Raw genomic sequence first — 27,909 nt, 5'->3', positions numbered from 1 at the left:
CGTGGACATATTGCCAAATTCTCTTAAACAACGTTGGAGGCGGCTTATGGTAGAGAAATAAACATTACATTCTCAGGCAAAAGCTGTGGTGGACATTCCTGCAGTCAGAATGCCAATTGCACTCTCCCTCAACACTTGGGACATATGTGGCGTTGTGTTATGTGACAAAACTGCACATTTTAGAGTGGCCTTTTATTGTCCCCAGCACAAGGTGGACCTTTGCAGTGATCATGCTGTTTAATCAGCTTCTTAATATGCCACACCTGTCAGGTGGATGGATTATCTTGGCAAAGGAGAAATTCTCACTTACAGCGTTGTGAACAAATTTGTGCAGAAAATTTGAGAGAAATAATATTTTTGTGCGTATGGAACATTTCTGGAATCTTTTATTTCAGCTCATGAAATAACATGGGACCAACACTTTACATGTTGCATTTATATTTTTGTTCAGTATAAATAGGATATCTATCATGTTTAGTGAGTCTTGGTGAAATTTACAGTCCAATCAGCAGGTGTACATGTATAAACAATAGACAACATATAGACAATAGTGCCATCTAGAGAGAGACTCATACAATGGCATGATGGTTTGAGCTTCACAACCTACTACACAACCTACTAGTAAAATCATTTTGTCGGTACACCATACAAAGATCAAATGAGCAGACAGACAACATTACAAAAGGTAACAAAACAAAAAGGTACACTTAGAAAAAAAGGTGCTATCTAGAACCTAAAATGGCTATTCGGCTGTCCCCATAGGAGAACCCTTTAAAGAACCCTGTTTGGTTCCAGGTAGAACCCTCCTTTTGGTTCCCTTTTGGGTTTCATGGAACCCAAAATAGTTATATCTGGAACCAAAAAGGGTTTGCCTATGGGGACAGCTGAAGAATCCGTTTAAAACCCTTTTTTCTGTGTACAGACACAAATAGACAACACACACATTGAACATACCACATAAGTGCTCTGTTTAATATGGATTTAACTCCTTCAATAATCTAAATACAAATGAATAAACAGGATTGTTTTTTTTTCATTTACATCTTAATAAAAAGTGTTAGGAAATAAAACATGTTGAAATGGAATTGGATGATTGAGGTGTGATGTCACACAATGGCCACTGTGAGCCACTGGTATCTTGGAAAGAGGGGGCAGCAACCCTCACTCAGGTCCCGAGGCTATTAGTAAAAGAAGCCTTAGTCACTAGTCTCAATGAAGGATATCATACTAGTATAAGATAACAGTGTACATTTGAAACAGACAATATTATCCCCTACACAGGGAACGTTTACCACAAAACAAATATAATCTAAATATAATATTGCCTATAAATCAAACAGGCTCATAATATACAGCACCAGTCAAAAGTTTGGAAACACCTACTCATTCAATTGATTTCCTTTATTTGACTATTTTCTACATTATAGAATAATAGTGAAGACATCGAAACTATAAAATAACACATATGGAATCATGTAGTAACCAAAAGAGTGTTAAACAAATCTAAATATATTTTATATTTGAGATTCTTCAAAGTAGCCACCCTTTGCCTTGATGACAGCTTTGCACACTCTTGGCATTCTCTCAACCAGCTTCGTGAATGCATTCCAATTACCAGGTGTTCCTTGTTAAAAGTTCATTTGTGGAATTTATTTTGTTCTTAATGCGTTTGAGCCAATGAGTTGTGTTGTGACAAGGTAGGGGTGGTATGCAGAAGATCTGGTAAAATACCAAGTCCATTTAATGGCAAGAGCAGCTTAAGTAAGCAAAGAGAAAAACGACAGTCCATCATTATTTTAAGACGTGAAGGTCAGTCAATACAGACATTTCAGGAACTTCAACATTTTCTTCAAGTGCAGTCGCAAAAACCATCAAGCGCTATGATGAAACTGGCTCTTTTGAGGACCGCCACAGGAAAATAAGACCCAGAGTTACCTCTGCTGCAGAGGATACATTTATTAGAGTTAACTGCACCTCAGATTGCAGTCCAAATAAATGCTTCAGAGTTCAAGTAACAGACACATCTCAACATCAACTGTTCAGAGGAGACTACGTGAATCAAGCCTTCATGGTCGAATTGCTGCAAATAAACCAGTACTAAAGGACACCAATAAGAAGAGACTTGCTTGGGTCAAGAAACATGAGCAATGAACATTAGACCGGAAATAATCTGTCCTTTGGTCTGATGAGTCCGAATTTGAGATTTTTGGTTCCAACTGCCGTGTCATTGCGAGACACAGAGTAGGTGAACGGATGATCTCCGCAGGGGTGTTTTCCACCGTGAAGCATGGAGGAGGCATTTGCAGCGATACACCATCCCATCTGGTTTGCGCTTAGTGGGACTATCATTTGTTTTTCAACAGGACATTGACCCAACACACCTCCAGACTGTGTAGGAGAGTGATGGAGTGCTGCATCACATGACCTGGCCTCCACAATCACCCAACCTCAACCCAATTGAGATGGTTTGGGATGAGCTGGACCGCAGAGGGAAGGAAAAGCAGCCAACAAGTGCTCAGCATATGTGGGAACTCCTTCAAGACTGTTGGAAAAGCATTCCTCATGAAGCTGGTTGAGAGAATTCCAAGAGTGTGTCATCAAGGCAAAGGGTGGCTACTTTAAAGAATCTAAAATCTAAAATATATTTTGATTTGTTTAACACTTTTTTGGTTACTACATGATTTCATGTGTTATTTCATAGTTTTGATGTCTTCACTATTATTCTACAATGTAGAAAATAGTAAAAATAAAGCAAAACCCTTGAATGAGTAGGTGTGTCCAAACTTTTGAATGGTACTGTATATACTCATACAATGATACAGTACATATGTTCACAAATACAGTCATGCACACACAATGTAAATAGACATAATAACACACTCGCTACAGCACATTGTACTACGACATAGAGAACTCATTCCACTTCAATTGCTGTGTGCAGTGCGGACATGAGATAGACCAGGCACATCAAGTGGTCACTTCACAGAGAACAAATACACCACTGGGAAGATCAGGAGTCGGGACAGGGGAGGTGGAGAGAGGGGAACAGTCAGGACAGACAGACCACTGGGATGATAAGGGACAAGTGGGGAGAGAGGAACAGTCAGGAGGACAATGGAAACCATGAGGAGACAAAGAGAGGTGCTTGGCCATACATGAAGAGGGGGTGGGTATGATGGGGTGGGGGGTAACAGTTGATAATGATGTCAGTGACATGGGGCCTGGTATAAATCATAAAGCAGGGGCTGCGTGGTGATGTCTCTTTACCCCCGTTACAGTCACATGGTGCCAGCCACTGAGTCTGTTCACATGCTGATGTCATCCAGACGTCTGTCTGTCAGTCTGTCAGACCTGTCCTTTAGTCTGCAGGTGGATCCAGTCCGTGAACTTGGTGACCTGTGTGTAGACTCCAGGGCGGTTCTGCCGAGCGCACCCCTCCCCCCAGCTCACGATCCCTGCCAGGAACCACCGCCGACCCCTCTCTAGACACACCAGAGGACCCCCTGAGTCACCCTAAACACACACACACACACGTTTAAACACAGACAGACACGTAAACAGGAAAACACACAGGAAAACATACACACAGATAAAACTCAACAAAGACAATGTAGAGGCACTTTAACACACACAGTGACAAAACAAACACACACCACACACTCAGAAACCCCTCCTCACCTGACAGGCATCCACTCCTCCCTGCAGGTTGCCAGCACACAGCATCCTGGGAGTGACAGCGTCCTCATATAGCTTGTTACAGTTGTTCCTGTTGATGATCTTCACTGTGGCCTCCTGCAGCAGAGATGCAAGCTCACCTGGAACAAACACAGGAAGTCAGTAACACTTCGTTTTATATAGCTAGTTCTGTTAGAGTTAGTATTTACAACAAAAAAAAATATGTGCAAGCACCTGGAACTCAACAGAACATTCTTTATAGAATGTTGTATGAACGGTAACTAGCTGCCAAATCATACAAGGATTCCAAAGAGACCAACGTGTGTCAGTTGTCATGTTGGACACATTGTCTGTTTTCTGCCAGGTATCCAACATCAGCCGTTATCCCTGGGCAGCTCTTACCATCCTCCATCAGGACCCCCCAGCCCGTGACGTGGCAGCTGGTCCCGGTGGTGAAGGCGTGGGAAGAGGCGGGGACACAGACGGGCTGTACCAAGTCATTGAAGTAGACAGGGGTGCTGAGCTCCAGCAGGGCGATGTCGTAGTCAGAGGTGAACTGGTCGTACTGGGAGTGGAGGATGATACGACGGATCTGTCTGGTGGCTGCAGCGTTGCTGGCCGTGTTCATCACACGCACGCCCATGTAGGCACGCCAAGACCGCGCATCAGAGTACCTACACACACAGCCATGCAGGGACACACATTGAAGTACACAGGCACACTAATCATTATTACAGTAATGATGATGATGATGATGAGGATTATTATTATGATGATGATAACGATGATAAGGAATATGATGGTTTTGATTTTTGATTTGATTTGGATCTCTTTTAGTCCCCATTTGAACTAATCTTCCAAGAGTCCTTAAACATTGAAATCCAATTTATAATGATGATGATGATGATGAAAAGGACTATGATGATGATGATGAGGAGGAGGAGGACTATGATGATGTTGATGATGAGGAGGACAATGATGATGATGATGATGATAATGAAAAGGACTATGATGACGATGATGATAATGAAAAGGACTACGATGATGATGATAAGGACTATGATGATGATGAGGAGGAAAATGATGATGATGATGATGAGGACTATGATGAGGATGATGATAATGAAAAAGACTATGATGATGATGATGTTAAGGACTATGATGATGATGACGATAATGAAAAGGACTATGATGATGATGATAAGGACTATGATGATGATGATGATGATGATAACGAAAAAGACTATGATGATGATGATGTTGAGGACTATGATGATGATGACGATAATGAAAAGGACTATGATGATGATTATAAGGACTATGATGATGATGATAAGGACTATGATGATGATGAGGCCAATGACGATGATGATGATGAGGACTATGATGATGATGATAATGAAAATGAATATGATGATGAGGATTATTATGATGATGATGATGGTAATGATGATACGGACTGTGATGATGATAAGGACTATGATGAGGAGGAGGAGGAGGACTATGATGATGATGATGAGGAGGAGGAGGAGGACAATGGTGATGATGATGATGATGATAAGGACTATGATGATGATGATGATGATGATGAGGACTATGATGATAATGAAAATGAATATGATGAGGATTATTATGATGATGATGATACGGACTATGATGATGATAAGGACTATGATGAGGAGGAGGAGGACTATGATGATGATGATGGAGGACAATGATGATGATGATGATGAAAAGGACAATGATGATGATGATGATGATGATAAGGACTATGATGATGATGATAAGGACTATGATGATGATAAGGACTATGATGACGATGATGATAATGAAAAGGACTATGATGATGATGATAATGAAAAGGACTACGATGATGATTATAAGGACTATGATGATGATGATGAGGACTATGAGGATGATGATGAGGACTATGATGATGATGATAAGGACTATGATGATGATGATAAGGACTATGAGGATGATGATAATGAAAAGGACTACGATGATGATTATAAGGACTATGATGATGATGATGAGGACTATGAGGATGATGATGAGGACTATGATGATGATGATAAGGACTATGATGATGATGATAAGGACTATGAGGATGATGATGATGATAAGGAATATGATGATGATGATAAGGACTATGATGATGACTATTATGATGATGATGATAAGGACCATGATGATAATGATAAGGACTATGATGATGATGATAAGGACTACGATGAGGACTATTATGATGATGATGATGATGATGATAAGGACAATGATGATGATGATGAGGAGGAGGACTATGATGATGTTGACGATGATCATCATCACGAAGAAACTAATGAACACAGCAATGCTGACTACAATAACTAGGCATCTCACTTGATGGTGTCAGAGTCCTGGAAGCAGTGTGCAGCAGAGATGAGCCAGCGGCTGGTGACCAGGGTCGCTCCACACACATGCCCATAGCGCTCCATCTGTAGACTGACCTGCCATGGCCATGCCCCCGTCCCTGCATCAGACCCGCCCACTATCTTAGCACGCTTCCTGGGCCGGGTGCCACAACCTGGGGGGGAAAGTAACTGGTGTAAAAATGTGTTATAACTGGTGTATGTAGGTTCATACCTATGTTATAACTAGTATATGTAGGTTCATACATGTGTTATAACTGGTATATGTAGGTTAATACATGTGTTATAACTGGTATATGTAGGTTCATACATGTATTATAACTGGTGTATGTAGGTTCATACGTATGTTATAACTGGTGTATGTAGGTTCATACGTATGTTATAACTGGTGTATGTAGGTTCATACATGTGTTATAACTGGTGTATGTAGGTTCATACGTATGTTATAACTGGTGTATGTAGGTTAATACATGTGTTATAACTGGTGTATGTAGGTTAATACATGTATTATAACTGGTATATGTAGGTTCATACATGTATTATAACTGGTGTATGTAGGTTCATACATGTGTTATAACTGGTGTATGTAGGTTCATACATGTATTATAACTGGTATATGTAGGTTCATATGTGTGTTGTAACTGGTGTATGTAATTTCATACGTGTATTATTACTGGTATTTGTAGGTTCATGCGTATGTTATAACTGGTGTATGTAGGTTAATACATGTGTTATAACTGGTGTATGTAGGTTAATACATGTATTATAACTGGTATATGTAGGTTCATACATGTATTATAACTGGTGTATGTAGGTTCATACATGTGTTATAACTGGTGTATGTAGGTTCATACGTATGTTATAACTGGTGTATGTAGGTTCATACATGTGTTATAACTGGTATATGTAGGTTCATACATGTATTATAACTGGTATATGTAGGTTCATACATGTATTATAACTGGTGTATGTAGGTTCATACATGTGTTATAACTGGTGTATGTAGGTTCATATGTATGTTATAACTGGTGTATGTAGGTTCATACATGTATTATAACTGGTATATGTAGGTTCATATGTGTGTTGTAACTGGTGTATGTAATTTCATACGTGTATTATTACTGGTATTTGTAGGTTCATGCGTGTGTTATAACTGCTATATATAGGTTCATACGTGTGTTATAAGTGGTAATGAGTCTCACCGCAGCGCGTCTCGTCTGATCCATCAGAACAGTCTTTGACGCCGTCACACTCTGGGTTGATCTTATTCACACACTTCCCATTGGCACACTTATAGGAGGATGGAGAGCAGCCCTTATGGACTGGACACACAGAAAGAGAGGGAGGGAGGGAAAAACAGAGAAAGAGAGAGGGATTGAGGATTGGATGAATATAAACAAAGAAAGATGCAGAATGATAGAAGGACGTATGGACCAATTGACAGACGGACTCACATGCTTTAGTGCAGTTGATCTCATCACTGCGGTCCTTGCAGTCTATGACACCATCACAAACGGAGGACTTGGAGACACACACCTTGTTGTGGCACATGTGGTAGCATTGACCTGCTGGGGGGACAACAAATTAAATCAAATGTTATTTGTCACATGCCCCGAATTCAACAGGTGTAGTAGACCTTACCGTGAAATGCTTACTTATAAGCCCTTAACCAACAATGCAGTTCAAGAAATAGAGATAATAAAATATTTGCTAAATAAACGAAAGTAAAAAAATAAATAAAAAGTAACACAATAAAATAACAATAACGAGGCTATATACAGGGGGTACCGGTATGTCAATGTGCAGGGGTACAGGTCCTTTCTACATGTAGGTAGGGGTAAAATGACTATGCATAGATAATAAACAGCAACTAGCAGCAGTGTAAAACAAAAGGGGAGGGGGGTCAATGTAAATAGTGCGAGTGGCCAGTTGATTAATTGTTCAGCAGTCTTATGGTTCGTGGGTAGAAGCTGTTATGGAACCTTTTGGGCCTAGAGTTGGTGCTCCAGCACCACTTGCCATGCGGTAGTAGAGAGAACAGTCTATGACTTGGGTGACTGGAGTCTCTGACAATTATTTGGGCCTTCCTCTGACACCGCCTGGTATAGAGATCCTGGATGGCAGGAAGCTTGGCCCCAGTGATGTACTGGGCCGTACGCAGGACCCTCTGTAGCGCCTTACGTTCAGATGCCGAGCAGTTGCCATACCAGGCGGTGATGCAACCTGTCAGGATGCTCTTGATGGTGCAGCTGTAGAACTTTTTGAGGATCAGGGGACCCATGCCAAATCTTTTCAGTCTCCTGAGGGGAATAAGTTGTTGTCGTGCCCTATTCACGACTGTCTTGGTGTGTTTGGACCATGATAGTTTGTTGGTGATGTGGACACCAAGGAACTTGACACCAAGGAACTGATCTAATACAGCCCTGTTGGTGTGAATGGGGGAGTGTTTAGCCCTCCTTTTCCTGTAGTCCACGATCAGCTCCTTTGTCTTGCTCACGTTGAGGGAGAGGTCTCTGACCTCCTCCTTATAGGCTGTCTCATCATTGTCGGTGATCAGATCTACAAAATCAAATCAAATCAAATGTATTTATAAATCCCTTACATCAGCCGATGTTACAAAGTGCTGTACCGAAACCCAGTCTAAAACATCAAACAGCAAGGAATGCAGGTGTAGAAGCACGGTGGCTAGGAAAAACTCCCTAGAAAGGCCAGCACTTAGGAAGAAACCTAGAGAGGAACCAGGCTATGAGGGGTGGGCAGTCCTGTTCTGGCTGTGCGAGGTTGAGATTATAACAGAACATGGCCAAGATGTTCAAATGTTCATCATTCAGAGTATCTCTACCGCTCCTGCTGTCTCTAGAGAGTTGAAAACAGCAGGTCTGGGACAGGTAGGACGTCCGGTGAACAGGTCAGGATTCCATAGCCGCAGGCAGAACAGTTGAAACTGGAGCAGCGGCACGACCAGGTGGACTGGGGGCAGCAAGGATTCATCAGGTAGTCTGGTGCATGGTCCTAGGGCTCAGGTCCTCCGGGAGAGAGAAAGAGAGAAAGAAAGAAAGAGAGAAAAAGAGAGAACAACACTGTTGTGTAGTCAGCAATCTTAATGATGGTGTTGGAGTTGTGCTTGGCCACGCAGGCGTGGGTGAACAGGGAGTACAACAGAGGAATAAGCACACACCCCTGAGGGGCCCCGTGTTGAGGATCAGCCTGGCAGATGTGTTGTTGCCTACTCTTACCACCTGGGGGCGGCATGTCAGGAATTCCAGGATTCAGATGTAGAGGGAGGTGTTTAGTCCCAGTGTCCTTAGCTTAGTGATGAGCTTTGTGGGCACTATGGTGTTGAACGCTGAGGTGTCGTCAATGAACAGCATTCTCACATAGGTGTTCCTTTGTCCAGGTGGGAAAGGGCAGTGTGGAGTGCGATTGAGATTGTGTCATCTGTAGATCTGTACGGGCGGTGTGCGAATTGGAGTGGGTCTAGGGTGTCCAGAATGATGGTGTTGATGTGAATCATGAACAGCCTTTCAAAGCACTTCATGGCTACCGATGTGAGTGCTACAGGGCGGTAGTCATTTAGTCAGGTTACCTTCGCTTTCTTGTGCACAGGGACTATGGTGATCTGCTTGAAACATGTAGGTATTACAGATTTGTCCAGGGAAAGGTTGAAAATGTCAGTGAAGACACTTTACAGTTGGTTCATGCATGCTTTGAGTACACATCCTGGTAATCCGTCTGGCCCTGCGGCCTTGTGAATGTTGACCTGGTTAAAGGTCTCACATCAGCGAAGGAGAGCGTGATCACACAGTCTTCCCGAACAGCTGGTGCTCTCATGCATGCTTCAGTGTTGCTTGCCTCAAAGCACACATAAAAGGCATTTAGCTTGTCTGGTAATGCTTGATTCCCTGGGCAGCCCGCAGCTGGGTTTCCGTAATATCTCTCTTGTGTGGAGTAAAGGTGGTCTAGAGTTTTTTCCATTGGTTGCACATGTGACATGCTGGTAGAAATTAGGTAAAAACGGATTTAAGTTTGCCTTCATTAAAGTCCCCAGCCACTAGCAGTGCCGCTTCTGGATGAGAATTTTCTTGTTTGCTTATGGCCTTACACAGTTCGTTCAGTTCAGTCTTAGTGTCACGTTCTGACCCTAGTTCTTGTGTTATTTCTTTGTTTTAGTTGGTCAGGACGTGAGTTGGGTGGGTATTCTATGTTTTGTGTTTCTAGGATTGGGTTTCTTGTTTGGCCTGATATGGTTCTCAATCAGAGGCAGGTGTTAGTCATTGTCTCTGATTGGGAACCATATTTAGGTAGCCTGTTTTCGGTTGGTGTTTGTGGGTGGTTATTTTCAGTCTTTGTGTGTCTGCACCAGATAGGACTGTTTCGGTTGTCACTTTGTTGTTTTGTGTTTTTGAAGTGTTCAGTTTTCCATTAAAATGATGAACACTAACCACGCTGCGCTTTGGTCCTCTCTATCTCCAGACGACAACCGTTACACTTAGTGCCAGCATCGGTTTGTGGTGGTAAACAGATGGCCATGAATAATATAGATGAAAACTCTCTTGGTAGATAATGTGGTCTCCAGCTTATCATGAGGTACTCTACCTCAGGCGAGCAATACCTCGAGACTTCTTTAATGTTAGACATCGTGCACCAGCTGTTCTTGACAAATATACACACACCCTCACCCCTTGTCTTACCAGACGTACAGTAGCTGTTCTGTCCTGCCGATGCATGGAAAACACAGCCAGCTCTGTATTATCTGTGTCGTGGTTCAGCCACGACGCAGTGAAACATGAGATATTCAAGTTTTTAAATGTCCCGTTGTTAGGACCATCACGAATGGAGATCATCCAGTTTATTTTCCAGTGATTGCACGTTGGCCAATAGAACAGATGGTAGAGGCGGGTTACCCACTCGCCAACGAATTCTCACAAGGCACCCCAATCTCTACCCCCTGTATTTCCGTCTTTTCTTCACGCAAATTAAGTTTGTTCGAGGTGAGTAATCGCTGTTCTGATATCCAGAAGCTATGTTTGGTCATACGATACGGTAGCAGCAACATTATGTACAAAATAAGTTGTAAACAATGCAAAAAAACAAACAAAACGGCACAGTTGGTTAGGAGCACATAAAACGGCAGCCATCCCCCCGGGGGCATTATTATTACAGAGTAAACATCTGACCTAGGGCACGCACACACGCACGCACGCACGCACGCACACCACAGAAATGCACCAAGACCCAGAAATGGGGAGAGGGGCCATCCTTACCACAGACCAGTCCTCCATGCAGCTGGCATAATGAAGACAAGTAACAAATGGTCTCACACAACCTTATGATGAACAAACAATGCAATGATTATAAGTAGTTTATAATTAAGATAAAGTGTGTGGTCCAGGCATGTGTATGGTACTCACCACAGTCGGCCTCCTCGCTGCTATCTCCACATTTACTCTGGCTGTTACATTGGCTGCTGTGAGGCCGGCACTGACCGTTCCCACAATACACCTCACCTGGACGACAGGTCGCTACACACAACACAATATACTGGTCTTGTTTTGAAGAAACACAGTACTTATTGCACAGGCATTTCACTTATGGTGATCTTCGTCATCCTTACTGAATACATGTACAGTATGTGAGGAGTGTTGAGGGTAACATACAGCATTTAGCCTCGTCCCGTCCGTCTGAACAGTCTCTGACTCCGTCACACACCTTCCTGAGAGGAACACACCTCCCATCCCCACAGCGGAACTGGCGAGGACATGCTGGAGAGAGAGAGCGGGGGTTGAGAAAGGGAGAGATGAGAGAAAGAAAGACTGACTACAGTATCTCTGTATGGGTGAGAACCTGGAATCTACAGGTCTGTCTCAGTTTGTATGGTAGAGTTGAGTATTTCGGTTGTATAGCTCTGTATAGGCTAGTGTAAAGGACGTCACACTGCTTGCTCAGCCAGTATCACGTCCTCCTGATTCCACCTAGTCTTGAACCTAGCACCTCTGCCTTGCTAGCACACGTAACAGCCCTCTTGAAGCCTCTTACCAGTCGGCGCCAGTGAAAGTTAACAATTTGGCGGCGCAGGTGGTGAAACTTCAGTCTGAGGAGTAAGTTTCACATCCAAATGAACTACACTTGCTGTCTTACTAGTTTGTGGTAGAAGTGTGAGGTAGAGGTGTGTGGTAGAGCTGTTTGGTAAAGGTGTGTGAAACAGGTGTGTCAGGTAGAGTTGTGTGATACAGGTGTGGGGTAGAGATGTGTGATACAGGTGTCTGTGGTAGAGGTGTTTGATACAGGTGTCTGTGGTAGAGTTGTGTGATACAGGTGTCTGTGGTAGAGGTGTTTGATACAGGTGTCTGTGGTAGAGGTGTTTGATACAGGTGTCTGTGGTAGAGGTGTTTGAAACAGGTGTGTGGTAGAGGTGTTTCATACAGGTGTCTGTGGTAGAGGTGTGTGGCAGAGGTGTGTGATACATGTGTCTGTGGTAGAGGTGTTTGATACAGGTGTCTGTGGTAGAGGTGTTAGGTAGAGGTGTGTGAGACAGGTGTGAGGTAGAGGTGCGTGAGACATACTGCTCTCAGGGGAGAAGGCTCTGTAGAGAAGGTAGAAGCCCTTGTGAGTGACAGACTCATCAGAGTGGAAGTGTAGAGAGACGGGAGAGGAGTAGGTTTTCTTTCTGCTGCTGTCAGTCATGGGGTTACACAGCCTGAGACAACACACACCACAGTTAATATGACACACGCACACGCACACACACACACACACACACACACACACACACACACACACACACACACACACACACACACACACACACACACACACAAATTGTATCTGTCACATGCGTCAAATACAACAGGACCTAGACCTTACAGTGAAACGCTTACTTACAAGCCCTTAACCAACAATGCAGTTTTAAGAAAAATACCTACAAAAATAAGAAATAAAAGTAACAAATTATTAAAGAGCAGCAGTAAAATAACAATAGCGAGGCTATATACAGGGGTACCAGTACAGAGTCAATGTGCGAGGGCACCGGTTAGTCGAGGTAATTGAGGTGATATGTACATGTAGGTAGAGTTTTTAAAGTCACTAAATACATACATACAGTTCATGTAACATGCACACACCACATAGACAGTATTCACATTCATTGTGCAGTATGTCACCAGTACTGCTACCGTGGCAACACTTACTTGACCCCTCCAACGTCCAGCCAGTCTTTCTCACAGCCGTCCGAAGACGAAGAGTCCTGGATATTCAACGTCACAATTGTCATGGAGATCAGGTATCCAGGCAACGGCGCCTGAAAGAGACAACGGAGAGAAGTAGTGGTTCAGATGCAGGAATGTGGAGAGACCTACTGTCAACACACACACACACACACACACACACACACACACACACACACACACACACACACACACACACACACACACTGTGGGTCTCCTGGGGTGTGAGCTCACCCGTATGGTCCAGCTGCAGTCGATGTTTGGGGGATAGTGGGCAGGGTAGTACGGAGAGGACAGAGAGCCATTCCAGGAGGACAGAGAGCCTCCACAACCTACAGGGGGGGACGGTGACACAGACCACACATCAACAGGAGTCTATAGGACAGCTGTAATAGACAAGTTATTACATAAGACATAAGACCTATTGTAAAATACAGACGGTATCTTGGTGACTTGTGTTAGCTCCCAGAGCCAAGGCATTGGACTAACATGGTCTTTATTCTAGAATGTCTGTTACAGAGGTTTAATAAAGAACGAAAGAAAGTCGAACACTCTAAACATGCACCCAATAATTTAATTTACAACCAGCGTTTCGGCAAGCAGTGCCATCCCCAGGGTTGTAGTGTGTGGTAATAGAAAATATGTTTTATAACTAAACCAAGATGGACCACAGCCTGTCATGTCAAACGGGAACAAATTAATCATAGTGGGCAGAGCCAAGCAGAAGCTAGCGAGATCCTATTGGCGCGTTCTAGCATATATTTGCACATTTCCGTTAGGTAACGTCTAGTCTGTGAAGTGCACGTGTGCAATAACTGAATTCTCCTTTGCTTCTGTCTAAAGAACTACATTTTTAGAAAACTTTTTTCTGCTAAACTTAGTCCACTCTGTTCACAACAGATTCTAGTTTTGGGAACAGAAAACTGTATTGAGATGTTTCATCGATATCAAAATTTGCAGAATGACGGTCAAAATCCATCTCGTTCCATCTTCTCCCACTGCCGGCACTTGGCTTCCTCTCACTAGAGGAAATGCCAAGTGGATGCTTCATATTTATACATCCGGTGAAATATCTGTCTGTGGTAATAGTGTGTCTTTCCTGCTTTGGGGATGGCCTGGAAGTAGGCCTTGAAGATGGCTCCATCTCTCTGTCTGCTGAAGGAGAAGGTGACCAGCATCACGTTACCAGACGACGTCAGCTTCATTACAGGAGATGAGCCAGACACTGGGAGACCACACCACCTGGAATAGGCAGATAGAAATGTCACAATACATACAGGAGCGGACGCACCCACGTACGCACGCACCCACCCATGCACCCACGCACGCACCCATGAACGCACGCACCCACGCATGCACCCACACACGCACTCACGCACCCACGTATGCACGCACGCACGCACCCACGCACGCACCCACGCACACACCCACCCACGCACCCACGCACGCACTCACGCACCCACGCACACACCCACGCACACACCCACGCACGCACGCACACACACCCACCCACGCACGCACGCACCCACGCATCCACCCATGCACATGCACACGCACACACACGCACGCACCCGCGCACGCACCCACGCACACGCATGCATGCACCCACGCACACATGCACACGCACGCACACGCACCCACGCACAATAATATTGTGCACATACACTAAATACACAAGAGTGTGAAGGACACCCCTTCAATTTAGTGGATGTGGCTATTTCAGCCACACCTGTTGCTGATAGGTTTGTAAAGTCGAGCACACAGCCATGCAATCTCGATAGACAAGCATTGGCAGTAGAATGGCCTTACTGAAGAGCTCGCGTGGCAGTCAGTTCATCAAATTTCTGCACTGCTAGAGCTGCCCCAGGCAACTGTAAGTGCTGCTATTGTGAAGTGGAAACGTCTAAGAGCAACAATGGCTCAGCCCCGAAGTGGTAGGCCACACAAGCTCACAGAACAGGACCGCCGAGTACTTAAGTGGGTAAAAATTGTCTGTCCTCATTGCAACAGTCACTACCAAGTTCCAAACTGCCTCTGGAGGCAACGTCAGCACAATAACTGTTCGTCGGGAGCTTCATGAAATGGGTTTCCGTGGCAGAGTTGCCGCACACAAGCCTAAGATCACCATGCGCAATGCCAAGCGTCGGCTGGAGTGATGTAAAGCTTGCCGCCATTTTACTCTGGAGTAGTGGAATTGCGTTCTCTGGAGTGTTGAATCATGCTTCATCATCTGGCAGTCTGACCAACGAATCTGGGTTTGGCGGATGCCAGGAGAACGCTACCTGCCCAAATGCATCGTGCCAACTGAAAAGTTTGGTGGAGAAGGAATAATGTTCTGGGGCTGTTTTTAATTTTTCTTGACTGGCCTGCACAGAGCCCTGACTTCAATCCCATCGAACACCTTCGGGATGAATTGGAACACTGACTGCGAGCCAGGCCTAATCATCCAACATCAGTGCCTGACCTCACTAATGCTTTTGTGGCTGAATGGAAGCAAGTCCAAGCAGCAATGTTCCAACATCTAATGGAAAGGCATCCCAGAGGAATGGAGGCTGTTATAGTTAATGTATTGTAATATGTCCTACCTGGCGATGATCTTGTTCTGTAGTGGCAACAGGAAGTCGTAGGCAGACAGTTTGTGGGAGGAGCAGCTTCCGGGTGTGGCTCCGTGCAGGGTGAGGACGACCAGACGCACCACATGACCTGACGGGACACGAAGGCGCCACTGGTAGTATGGCTTCTTGGGACTCACCAAGCTCAGGGTACGGTTGTTACCGTACTTCGCATAGAGGTCAAAGGACATTGCTAGGGAGAGGGAAAGATTGGTGGAAGTGTGGGGTTGCTGTCACCAAGGTTGTGGGTTCAAACTTTATAGGTCATACCTGGAAGTGTCTTTGGTTGAAGAGTCTTTGGATTGACCATATCTGTATGTTTATGTTTCCTCACCTTGGAATCCCAGCTGCCACTTGCCGCTCTGTAGAGAGTTCTGCAGGGAGTTGGGGTTCTTGATTTTATCTGCCTTGTCATCTGAATCATAGTCATAGTCTAAACCTGTACACAAATACATACAATATGGTAGGTACAAAATTGAGTTTTAAATGGCATGAGAAGCAAGAATACACACTAAAGAAAGGATTCTGGGAGCTGTAGTCACAGAGAGACAGAGCGTGAGTGAGAGAGAGAGAGAGAGAGAGGCAGAGAGGGAGAGAAAGAGAGAGAGAGAGATAAAGAGATAAAGAGAGAGACAGAGAAAGAGAGAGAGAGAGAGAGAGAGAGAGAGCGAGAGAGAGAGAGGGAGAGGGTGAGGGTGAGAGAGGGAGAGAGAGAGGGATACAGAAAGAGAGAGAGAGGGATACAGAAAGAGAGAGAGAGAGAGCGAGCGAGAGAAGTTACAGTACCCAGCAGGTTGAGTGATTCGTCGTCTCTCTCCATGTAATAGCGCTCCTCGTTCTGGCTGTACAGCAGCTTATTGGTGCCAGGGAGACGGCGCTGTACACGCTTTGTACTCCACCGCTGGATCTCCATGGCAACGCCCCCAGGGCCCGAGAACTTACTCCAGTAGAACACGTTCAGTCCATCTGCTCCTTCACTGTCAACACACACACACACACACACACACACACAGAAGCAAACACCGTTACAAAGGGACTACATTACTAACAGTGATTATCTGGTTTCCTGGTGTAGGCTCACATCCAGGGCTCACCTGAAGGCAGTAATTCCTGAGTGTAGGTAGTAGGCGCTCCAGGGAGAGGACTCATACAGCTCTGAGAACTGATCACAACATTGTTATAATGTCATCCCAACGTTGAGAAAAAAACACACATTGGAAAACATACAATGGGATAAACTTTTAACTGAGGAAATGTTCCACTGAATGTGATGTCACAGAGTCAGAGCACCAAGACTGAGGTCACAACTGTGTGTGTGTGCATATGTCTGTGTATATGTGACACCAGCGCACCTGGCGGAACCTGCAACCTGAGAACAAAAGCCCTTCTCTTTTTTGTGTGTGTGTGTGTGTGTGTGTGGAGGGGGGGGGGGGGGGGGGGGCATGTGTGGATGTCTGTGTGCATGTGGATGTGTGCATGTGTGTCTGTGTGTGTCTGTGTGTGCCCATCTGTGTGTGTGACTGGTTTTGTGCAGCACAGAGCTTCATTGTCTCCATACATCCCAGTCAGCCATGTAGAGGTAATGTATATCCTTGGTGGTATGGGTCTGTGGCCCCGGGTTTAATCAACAGAGACCTAATAAGGTAACAGAGACCAGTATAGCCAAATTACAGCAATTACTGCAGACCTATTAGGACTTTCAACCCTATCAATTAACTCTACCATATATATTAACCTTTCTCTGTCTAAAGAGTGTATCCATCTCTTCTATTGTCTTTCAATGCTTTTCACTCTCTCCTTACACTATCTCTGTGAGTCTGTGAGTCCTTTCAATCAGTCTCCGCAGTTTCCCTCTCTCTTTGTCTCCACCACTGCACCTAAATCATCTCCTTCCTCACCCTGTCCCAACCTGATCTCTCTCTCTCTCTCTCTCTCTCTCTCTCTCTCTCTCTCTCTCTCTCACTCCTCACCCTGTCCCAACCTGATCTCTCTCTCTCTCTCTCTCTCTCTCTCTCTCTCTCTCTCTCTCTCTCTCTCTCTCTCTCTCTCAACCTGATGTCTCTCTCTCTCTCTCTCTCTCTCTCTCTCTCTCTCAACCTGATCTCTCTCTCTCTCTCTCTCTCTCTCTCTCTCTCTCTCAACCTGATCTCGCTCTCTCTCTCTCTCTCTCTCTCTCACTCCTCACCCTGTCCTAACCTGATCTCTCTCTCTCTCTCTCTCTCTCTCTCTCAACCTGATCTCTCTCTCTCTCTCTCTCTCTCAACCTGATCTCTCTCTCTCTCTCTCTCTCTCTCTCTCAACCTGATCTCTCTCTCTCTCTCTCTCTCACTCCTCACCCTGTCCCAACCTGATCTCTCTCTCTCTCTCTCTCTCTCTCTCTCTCTCTCTCTCAACCTGATCTCTCTCTCTCTCTCCTCACCCTGTCCCAACCTGATCTCTCTCTCTCTCTCTCTCTCTCTCTCTCTCTCTCTCTCTCTCTCTCTCTCTCTCTCTCTCTCTCTCTCTCTCACTCCTCACCCTGTCCTAACCTGATCTCTCTCTCTCTCTCTCTCTCTCACTCCTCACCCTGTCCCAACCTGATCTCTCTCTCTCTCTCGCTCCTCACCCTGTCCCAACCTGATCTCTCTCTCTCTCTCTCTCTCTCTCACTCCTCACGCTGTCCCAACCTGATCTCTCTCTCTCTCTCTCTCTCTCTCTCACTCCTCACCCTGTCCCAACCTGATCTCTCTCTCTCTCTCTCTCTCTCACTCCCTACCCTGTCCCAACCTGATCTCTCTCTCTCTCTCTCTCTCTCTCTCTCTCTCTCTCTCTCTCCTCACCCTGTCCCAACCTGATCTCTCTCTCTCTCTCTCTCTCTCACTCCTCACCCTGTCCCAACCTGATCTCTCTCTCTCTCTCTCCTCACCCTGTCCCAACCTGATCTCTCTCTCTCTCTCTCTCTCTCTCCACCCCTTCCCTCGAATCCTCCTTTCATCTTCCTCTCTCTTCATCTCTTACTCTATCACCCCTCCCCTCCTTCCCCTCCCTCCTCCCAACCCCTTCCCCTCCCAATCTCTCAGTCTGGCTGTGTGGGGCTCCCGTCTCTCTATATTCAATTTCAATTTAAGGGGCTTTATTGGCATGGGAAACATATGTTTACATTGTAATGACTATACTGCATAAGGTTTTGTAACAATGTGCAAATAGTTATAGTACAAAAGGGAAAATGAATAAGCAGAAATATGGGTTGTATTTACAATGGTGTTTGTTCTTCACTGGCTGCCCTTTTCTTGTGGTAACATGTCACAAATCTTGCTGCTGTGATGGCACACTGTGGTATTTCACCCAGTAGATATGTGAGTTTATCAAAATTGGGTTTGTTTTTGATGTTCTTGTGGGTCTGTGCAATCTGAGGAAAATATGTGTCTCTAATATGGTCATACATTGGGCAGGAGGTTAGGAAGTGCAGCTCAGTTTCCACCTCATTTTGTGGGCAGTGTGCACATAGGCTGTCTTCTCTTGAGAGCCAGGTCTGCCTACCGCGGCCTTTCTCAATAGCAAGGCTATGCTCACTGAGTCTGTACATAGTCAAAGCTTTCCTTAAGTTTGGGTCAGTCACAGTGGTCAGGTGTTCTGCCACTGTGTACTCTCTGTTTAGGGCCAAATAGCATTCTAGTTTGCTCAGTTTTTTTGTTAATTCTTTCCAATGTGTCAAGTAATTATATTTTTGTTTTGTCATGATTTGGTTGGGCCTAATTGTGTTGTTGTCCTGAGGCTCTGTGGGGTCTGTTTGCGTTTGTGAACAGAGGCCCAGGACCAGCTTGCTTAGGGGACTCTTCTCCATGTTCATCTCTCTGTAGGTGATGGCTTTCTTATGGAAGGTTTGGGAATCGCTTCCTTTTAGGTGGTTGTAGAATTGAATGTCTCCTTTCTGGAGTTTGAAAATTAGTGGGTATCAGCCTAATTCTGCTTTGCATGCATTATTTGGAGGATATTTTTTGCAGAATTCTGCATGTAGAATCTCAATTTGGTGTTCGTCCCATTTTGTGAATTCTTGATTGGTGAGTGGACCTCAGACCTCACAACCGTAAAGGGCAATGGGTTTTAATAACTGATCCTAAATTGGTATGTTGAATTTTATGTTCCTTTTGATGGGATAGAAGGCCCTTCTTGCCTTGTCTCTCAGATCGTTCATAGCTTTGTGGAAGTTACCTGTGGCGCTGATGTTTAGGCCAAGGTATGTATCGTTTTTTGTGTGCTCTAGGGCAACAGTGTCTAGATGGAATTTGTATTTGTGCTCATGGCAGCTGAAAATTTTTTGGAAGACTATGGAAGATTATTTTTGTCTTACTGAGATGTACTGTCAGGGCCCAGGTCTGACAGAGTCTGTGCAGAAGATCTAGGTGCTGCTGTAGGCCCTCCTTGGTTGGGGACAGAAGCACCAGATCATCAGAAAACAGTAGACATTTGACTTCAGATTGTAGTAGGGTGAGGCCGGGTGCTGCAGACTGTTCTTGTGCCCTCGCGAATTTGTTGATATATATGTTGAAGAGGGTGGGGCTTAAGCAGCATCCCTGTCTCACCTCACGGCCTTGTGGAATGAAATGTGTGTGTTTTTTGCCCATTTTAACTGCACAATTTTTATTTGTCTTTGTTTTGGTCTCTCTCTCTTATTCTCTCTCTCTCTCTCTCTCTCTCTGCCAAAGCAAATGGAATAGACAATAAACAAGGGAAACATTAGTAAACATGAAAAGAGTATTGACATTTCAAATGTTATATAATTGCCTATGTGCAGTGTTGTAACAATGTGCAAGTAGTTGCAGTAAGAAAGGGAAAATAAATGAACAGATAACGGCCACAAATCTTGATATTTCGCCTAACAGATATGGGAATTTATCAATGTTCGATTTGTTTTCAAATTCTTTGCGGGTCTGTGTGATCTGTGGGAAATATGTATCTCTAATGTGGTCATACATTTGGCAGGAGGTTAGGAAGTGCAGCTCAGTTCTCTCTCTCTCTCTTTCTGTGTGGTGTGGCGGTAGAGTAGAGTAGCTGATTGTGTGAAAGCCAGATAGACAATGTTTTTATTGAGGGCCTGCTCTTCCTCTCACTCCAGCTACTTGGGCCCTGCGGTTCTCACAAACGCTGGGCTTGTCCTCGCTGCTGAAAAGGGCCTGGTCTCTAGGGGCCTCAGACCTCAGCGCCCCAGGACTCACACACACACACAGACCTGGGCTCCTGTTACACACCCGCTTTACATTTAACACTGAGACACAGAGAAGGAGGGGGAGAAAGGGAGGAAGGGATATGGGGGAGAGAAGCTGGTGCTTATATTTGTCCGGTTTCACACATGTACATGGGGAGAGAGAGACGGGAGAGAAGGGAAGAAGGAAGAGGGGAGAGAGAGACGGGAGAGAAGGGAAGAAGGAAGAGGGGGGAGAGAGACGGGAGAGAAGGGAAGAAGGAAGAGGGGAGAGAGAGACGGGAGAGAAGGGAAGAAGGAAGAGGGGAGAGAGAGACGGGAGAGAAGGGAAGAAGGAAGAGGGGAGAGAGAGACCAGCAGCCTTCAGGAGTATAATTAGTACCACAGTATTCTGTAAAGTGCCAAATAGATGCATATCATTCAGGAGTATGCTCTAAAATGACACAGGGAGGGAGGTTCTAGAAACACTAGGGTTCTAGACTTGATATGTTCTAATCTGAGTGTACAAAACATTAGGAACACCTACACTTTCCAGGTGAACGCTATGGTCCCTTATTTATGTCACTTGTTAAATCCATGTCAATCAGTGTAGATGAAGGGGAGGAGACAGGTTAAAGAAAGATTTTTAAGCCTCGAGACAATTGAGACATGGATTGTGTATGTGTGCCATTCAAAGAGAGAATGGGCAAGACAAAAGACTTAAGTGCCTTTGAACAGGGTATGGTACTAGGTGCCTGGCACACTGGTTTGAGTGTGTCAAGAACTGCAACGCTCAACAGTTTCCTGTGTGCATCAAGAATGGTCCACCACCCAAAGGACATCCGGCCAACTTGACACAACTGTGGGAAGCATTGGAGTCAACATGGGCTAGCAGCACTGTGGAACGCTTTCGATACCTTGTAGTCCATGCCCCAATGAATTGAAACTGTTCTGTGGGCAAAACTGTGTGCAACTCAATATTAGAAACGTGTTCCTAATGTTTTGTACCATCAGTGTATTTATGAGAGAGAGGAAAAAAAGAGAGAAGTATTATCTCAGAGCATCACAGGACAGGAAAAGACAGGGCAGGGCAGGACAGGACAGGGCAGGGCAGGACAGGACAAGACAAGGCAGGACAGGGCAGGGCAGGGCAGGACAGGGCAGGGCAGGAAAAGACAGGGCAGGGCAGGACAGGGCAGGGCAGGAAAAGACAGGGCAGGGCAGGACAGGGCAGGGCAGGACAGGACAGGGCAGGGCAGGACAGGACAGGAAAATACAGGGCAGGACAGGGCAGGGCAGGGCAGGGCAGGGCAGGGCAGGGCAGGAAAAGACAGGGCAGGACAGGGCAGGGCAGGAAAAGACAGGGCAGGACAGGGCAGGGTAGGGCAGGGCAGGACAGGGCAGGGCAAGACAGGGCAGGGCAGGAAAAGACAGGGCAGGACAGGGCAGGGCAGGACAGGACAGGACAGGGCAGGAAAAGACAGGACAGGGCAGATAGACCATAACACTTACATAAAGGCTTAGAGCCTGAGCCTGAAGGCGGAACTGTGGAGAGGCGGGGTCAGTCAGGTCCAATGAGAAGCTAATGTTGGGAAACTCCACGCTGCCACCAAGGTAGAACACTGAAGGGGGTGGAGCTTGAAGGCAAACACATTATTGTTATGCTTTTTAGCCAGTAGTCCTGAAAGTAGAGCTCACGAGCCAAAAATGGTCCCCTGAAAATGGCATACTGCGTGACACATGTGCATATGTAGGTACCACATCACTGCTCACTTTCGCTCTGCTGTGGGTGCATCATGTGCCTCTTGCTAGCTGTCACTTATATGGCGAGGGGTTCGAAGCTCACTGATTGAACTTGAATTGCTAGGTGGCTGGCCCACCTGGGGGAAAAGGCGCAGCACAGCTTCCAGATAAACAGTTGCTTTCAAACTAAGGATTTCACGGCTAATTGAGGTAAGACACTAATTCTGTTCACAGATTATGCACATATGAACTACAGATTATGCACACCCAGGCCAAAGCGGGAGGTTTAAAAAATACTAATCACCAAAGATCCAGAGCATGTCTTTAAATAATCGAAGCATCATTTCTAAGACAATGTATAAAAAAGGGAGGGTTTGTGTCGAAACCCAGAGTCTGCGCGCACACACACACACACACACACACACACACACACACACACACACACACACACACACACACACACACACACACACACACACACACACACACACACACACACACACACACAAACGTGATACTGCTTACTTACATGTAAAGAAATGGAGACTCAGTGCAATGGCGACAGTGAAGGGCAGGAGGGGTAGGACCCCCAGAGCCCACCTCCTCCTTCCCACACAGACAGGTCCTCTGCCTCCCTGGTCCCCCTGGCCTCCCTTGTCCCCCTGGTCCTTCCAGTCGCTCTGAGCCTTGGACTCCGTGGGGGGGCTAAGTGACTGGGTGGGCTCTGTAATGACCCCCTATATCAGATACAAACCTGCTTCACTTATTCACATCACAACACCCCCCGTCTCTCTTTGTGTGAGTAGACCTCTCTCTTTGTGTGAGTAGACCTCTCTCTTTGTGTGTGAGTAGGCTTCTCTCTTTGTGTGTGAGTAGACCTCTCTCTTTGTGTGTTAGTAGACCTCTCTCTTTGTGTGAGTAGACCTCTCTCTTTGTGTGTGAGTAGGCTTCTCTCTTTGTGTGTGAGTAGACCTCTCTCTTTGTGTGTGAGTAGACCTCTCTCTTTGTGTGTGAGTAGGCTTCTCTCTTTGTGTGAGTAGACCTCTCTCTTTGTGTGTGAGTAGGCTTCTCTCTTTGTGTGTGAGTAGACCTCTCTCTTTGTGTGTGAGTAGACCTCTCTCTTTGTGTGTGAGTAGGCTTCTCTCTTTGTGTGAGTAGACCTCTCTCTTTGTGTGTGAGTAGGCTTCTCTCTTTGTGTGTGAGTAGGCCTCTCTCTTTGTGTGTGAGTAGACCTCTCTCTTTGTGTGTGAGTAGACCTCTCTCTTTGTGTGTGAGTAGACCTCTCTCTTTGTGTGTGAGTAGGCTTCTCTCTTTGTGTGAGTAGACCTCTCTCTTTGTGTGTGAGTAGGCTTCTCTCTTTGTGTGAGTAGACCTCTCTCTTTGTGTGTGAGTAGGCTTCTCTCTTTGTGTGTGAGTAGGCCTCTCTCTTTGTGTGTGAGTAGACCTCTCTCTTTGTGTGTGAGTAGACCTCTCTCTTTGTGTGTGAGTAGACCTCTCTCTTTGTGTGTGAGTAGGCTTCTCTCTTTGTGTGAGTAGACCTCTCTCTTTGTGTGTGAGTAGGCTTCTCTCTTTGTGTGAGTAGACCTCTCTCTTTGTGTGTGAGTAGGCTTCTCTTTTTGTGTGAGTAGACCGCTCTCTTTGTGTGTGAGTAGGCTTCTCTCTTTGTATGTGAGTAGGCCTCTCTCTTTGTGTGTGAGTAGGCCTCTCTCTTTGTGTGCGAGTAGGCCTCTCTCTTTGTGTGTGAATAGGCTTCTCTCTTCGTGTGTGAGTAGGCCTCTCTCTTTGTGTGTGAGTAGGCTTCTCTCTTTGTGTGTGAGTAGTCCTCTCTCTTTGTGTGTGAGTAGGCTTCTCTCTTTGTGTGTGAGTAGGCCTCTCTCTTTGTGTGTGAGTAGTCCTCTCTCTTTGTGTGTGAGTAGGCTTCTCTCTTTGTGTGTGAGTAGTCCTCTCTCTTTGTGTGTGAGTAGGCCTCTCTCTTTGTGTGTGAGTAGGCCTCTCTCTTTGTGTGTGAGTAGGCCTCTCTCTTTGTGTGCGAGTAGGCCTCTCTCTTTGTGTGTGAATAGGCTTCTCTCTTCGTGTGTGAGTAGGCCTCTCTCTTTGTGTGTGAGTAGGCTTCTCTCTTTGTGTGTGAGTAGTCCTCTCTCTTTGTGTGTGAGTAGGCTTCTCTCTTTGTGTGTGAGTAGGCCTCTCTCTTTGTGTGTGAGTAGTCCTCTCTCTTTGTGTGTGAGTAGGCTTCTCTCTTTGTGTGTGAGTAGTCCTCTCTCTTTGTGTGTGAGTAGGCCTCTCTCTTTGTGTGTGAGTAGGCCTCTCTCTTTGTGTGTGAGTAGGCCTCTCTCTTTGTGTGTGAGTAGGCCTCTCTCTTTGTGTGCGAGTAGGCCTCTCTCTTTGTGTGTGAGTAGGCCTCTCTCTTTGTGTGTGAGTAGGCCTCTCTCTTTGTGTGTGAGTAGGCCTCTCTCTTTGTGTGTGAGTAGTCCTCTCTCTTTGTGTGCAAGTAGGCTATGTCAGGTAGCAGGTAGCCTAGTGGTTAGAGCGTTAGGCCAGTAACCAAAAGGTTGCTAGATTGAATCCTCGAGCCGACAAGGTAAAAATCTGTCGTTCTGCCCCTGAACAAGGCAGTTAACCCACTGTTCCTAGGCCATCATTATAAATAAGAATTTGTTCTTAACTGACTTGCCTAGAAAATACAAAAATATTTCTGTATGGTCTCTCTCGCACTCCCTCTCTGTCTCAGCATATTTCGTTTCTGCCAGTCCCCGACCACCGGATGTGCCGGTTTTCAGGGAAAATGGAAATAGAACCTGAACAAGTTCCTCTTTTGGACATTAATAACAAGGTGACACCAAAGATCATGGATATACTGACAAGATACTTTTCTATCCGCTCTAACAATGGTAGTCGTTGTCCACAAAGCGGCACGGCGGACTGTCTAACTCCCACCTATCTTTTCTTTGGATTGGTGAATACATCTCGTTACTTTTTGCACTATTCGATGAGGTTTGTTGACGTCAACTGCCTGTATTCAATGGAGAGAGATGCTATGCTACTAGCCTCATGCCATGAACATGCATAGCCATCTGGAGACAACTTTGATATTAAGTATTTTTATTCAAAGTTGTGGGGATGTCATATCAGTACACTCATAACAACCTAAGAATTACGGAACTTATATTAAATCAAATAAACCTCTGTAGCAAAAAGCCATAAATGTTTTTGTTGACCAAATTCGACACTCTCTCATAGAGCCCCACAGTGGATGTGTCATAATACCCATAAAACCAAGCGGTCAAACAGGGAAAGTGTTCCAATCGTTTTTCCACCATTCATTTTTTGAATTTGGCTGTGTTTGGTGTAGGCTGACCCTGGCGTGATGTTTTGATAACTGTGTAAATCTCTCTCGGACAAGGTGACTTTTATCAATATATTCGTCTCTATCTACTTTCAGATTCGAAAATGCGAATTAGCATAAAAGTAGACATCATGCAAGACTACAACTCCCTGCTAGCTCCTACACGCCATCTCTAGCTGAGACCTTTTCTTACAGCTATTGTGTCAATTTAAAACTTGCACAAGACAATTTACAGAATTGTCAATTTAAATAAATGTAGCTAATTTATTCATTACTAAATTTAGCTAACATTAGATAGTTAATCCAGAGATTCTTCCCTTTGCCTTGATTCGGCAGTCTCATCCAGAACATCATGGCATTTGTAGTTCTTTATGATATCTACATTAGCTGCTAGTAAGCACTTCATTTTTGAGGGGTAAATACCTTGTCCTAGAGAGATTTACACAGTTATAAAAACGTCACGCCAGGGTAAGCCAAACACAGCCCTTTTTTGAAGTTTATTAAATCCCCAATGGGAAAAATGAATGGTGGAAAAATTATTGGAATAATTTCCTTGTTTGACCGCTAGGTTTTATGGGTATTATAACTCATACTGTGGTAGCCTATAGACCTCCATAGAAAAACTCCTTGCTTGGTTGGTGGGAGACAGTTGGGCCTCTCTCTTTACCTCTTCCTCTCTGGCCACACTCCATCTTAACTCCTCCTCTACATTTACAGGATTGGTTGAACAGCGCAGAAGTGAACCTCCACCCCCGTTTTTTATTTATTGTGATCAAGATTAGTATATAGGGGGATCTAGTTTCAGCCATTTATTTTATGCCTGCTACATTAGGTTAGAGCATATTCAAGTGGTCAGCATTACAAAGGTTTAACAGGCCACATAGTCAATAAAAAAAAAATCATTAAAAACTTCATTTATCTTACATGTAGGCCTACCCAGTACCCACCTTTCCATTCCACCATGTAGCCTACTGTTTACTTAGCGCAGTAGGGTAAACACTAAACACATACCTAAATCAAGTTACCGAGAGCGACAACAGCAGCGAACCGTCCTTTGTTTCTGAAGGAATTGAAATAAAACATTTGGCGTCTTGGCAGGATTCCCCAAGGGAGCACACAAAGCGTGGCTCCAGGGGTCTGCTTTCCCACGGCCTTGCGCAGCAGTGTCAGCACTGAATCAAGCGGCGTCCTCTGACGGACATTCATGAGAGTGAGAACCAGATATCCCTAGAGACTGATTTTACAATTAAGATGAACCAGAACTAAGTGGGGAAAGTTGGCGACCGACTCAAAACCATTACCGGTGAGCCAGCACATCTAATTATAACAGCACATCCAATTGAAACAATTTATAACAGCTAAAAGTAGACCTAATATGATGAAAAGTAAATTGATAAAAACCTATACCTGAGAAGACTGCTGCTTTGATTGTGCAGCCTGAACAGCATCCCTTTGTCTCCCCCTGTCTTTGCGGACAGGGTGAAAAGTGAGGTGAGTGCTGAAGCCATCTCTCTTACCTGTGCAGGTGAACCAACAGCAGAACAATGTCCATATCCCGAGACACTGTAAACCTCACAAGTTCTGCTTTTAGGGAAAGTCCTCATGGCACTGTCCCGTTTGGCTCCGTGGCGGCGATATGCAATGATACCCCAGGCATAGAAATTACAGAGGGAGGAGATCCTTTTTGCGACCCTAAAGTTCCTTTGAAAAAGCGCAGAAACCGGACCTGAGCGGGTCGGAT

At 45.1% G+C, this 27,909-nt stretch overlaps 1 protein-coding gene across 1 annotated transcript; it reads right to left on the bottom strand.

The window, feature by feature from the left end:
* Positions 1 to 2,726: 2,726 nt before the first annotated feature.
* Positions 2,727 to 27,909, bottom strand: LOC110536557 (suppressor of tumorigenicity 14 protein homolog). The gene is made up of 19 exons (XM_036934987.1): positions 27,686 to 27,909; positions 23,355 to 23,562; positions 22,595 to 22,719; positions 17,016 to 17,083; positions 16,708 to 16,898; positions 16,256 to 16,360; positions 15,895 to 16,114; positions 14,411 to 14,551; positions 13,544 to 13,643; positions 13,274 to 13,383; positions 12,650 to 12,783; positions 11,744 to 11,848; positions 11,498 to 11,608; positions 7,541 to 7,654; positions 7,289 to 7,408; positions 6,058 to 6,241; positions 4,078 to 4,349; positions 3,679 to 3,815; positions 2,727 to 3,513 (listed from the first exon to the last, which is right to left on the bottom strand). The coding sequence occupies exons 1-19, from the start codon at positions 27,770 to 27,772 to the stop codon at positions 3,346 to 3,348; spliced, it is 2,700 nt and encodes an 899-aa protein (XP_036790882.1). The 5' UTR covers positions 27,773 to 27,909; the 3' UTR covers positions 2,727 to 3,345.

The sequence above is a fragment of the Oncorhynchus mykiss genome, chromosome 11, assembly GCF_013265735.2.
Source record: "Oncorhynchus mykiss isolate Arlee chromosome 11, USDA_OmykA_1.1, whole genome shotgun sequence".
Classification (NCBI taxonomy): Eukaryota; Metazoa; Chordata; class Actinopteri; order Salmoniformes; family Salmonidae; genus Oncorhynchus; species Oncorhynchus mykiss.
The sequence above is the reverse complement of the archived record's forward strand: the minus strand, read 5'-3'. Positions and strand labels throughout refer to the sequence as shown.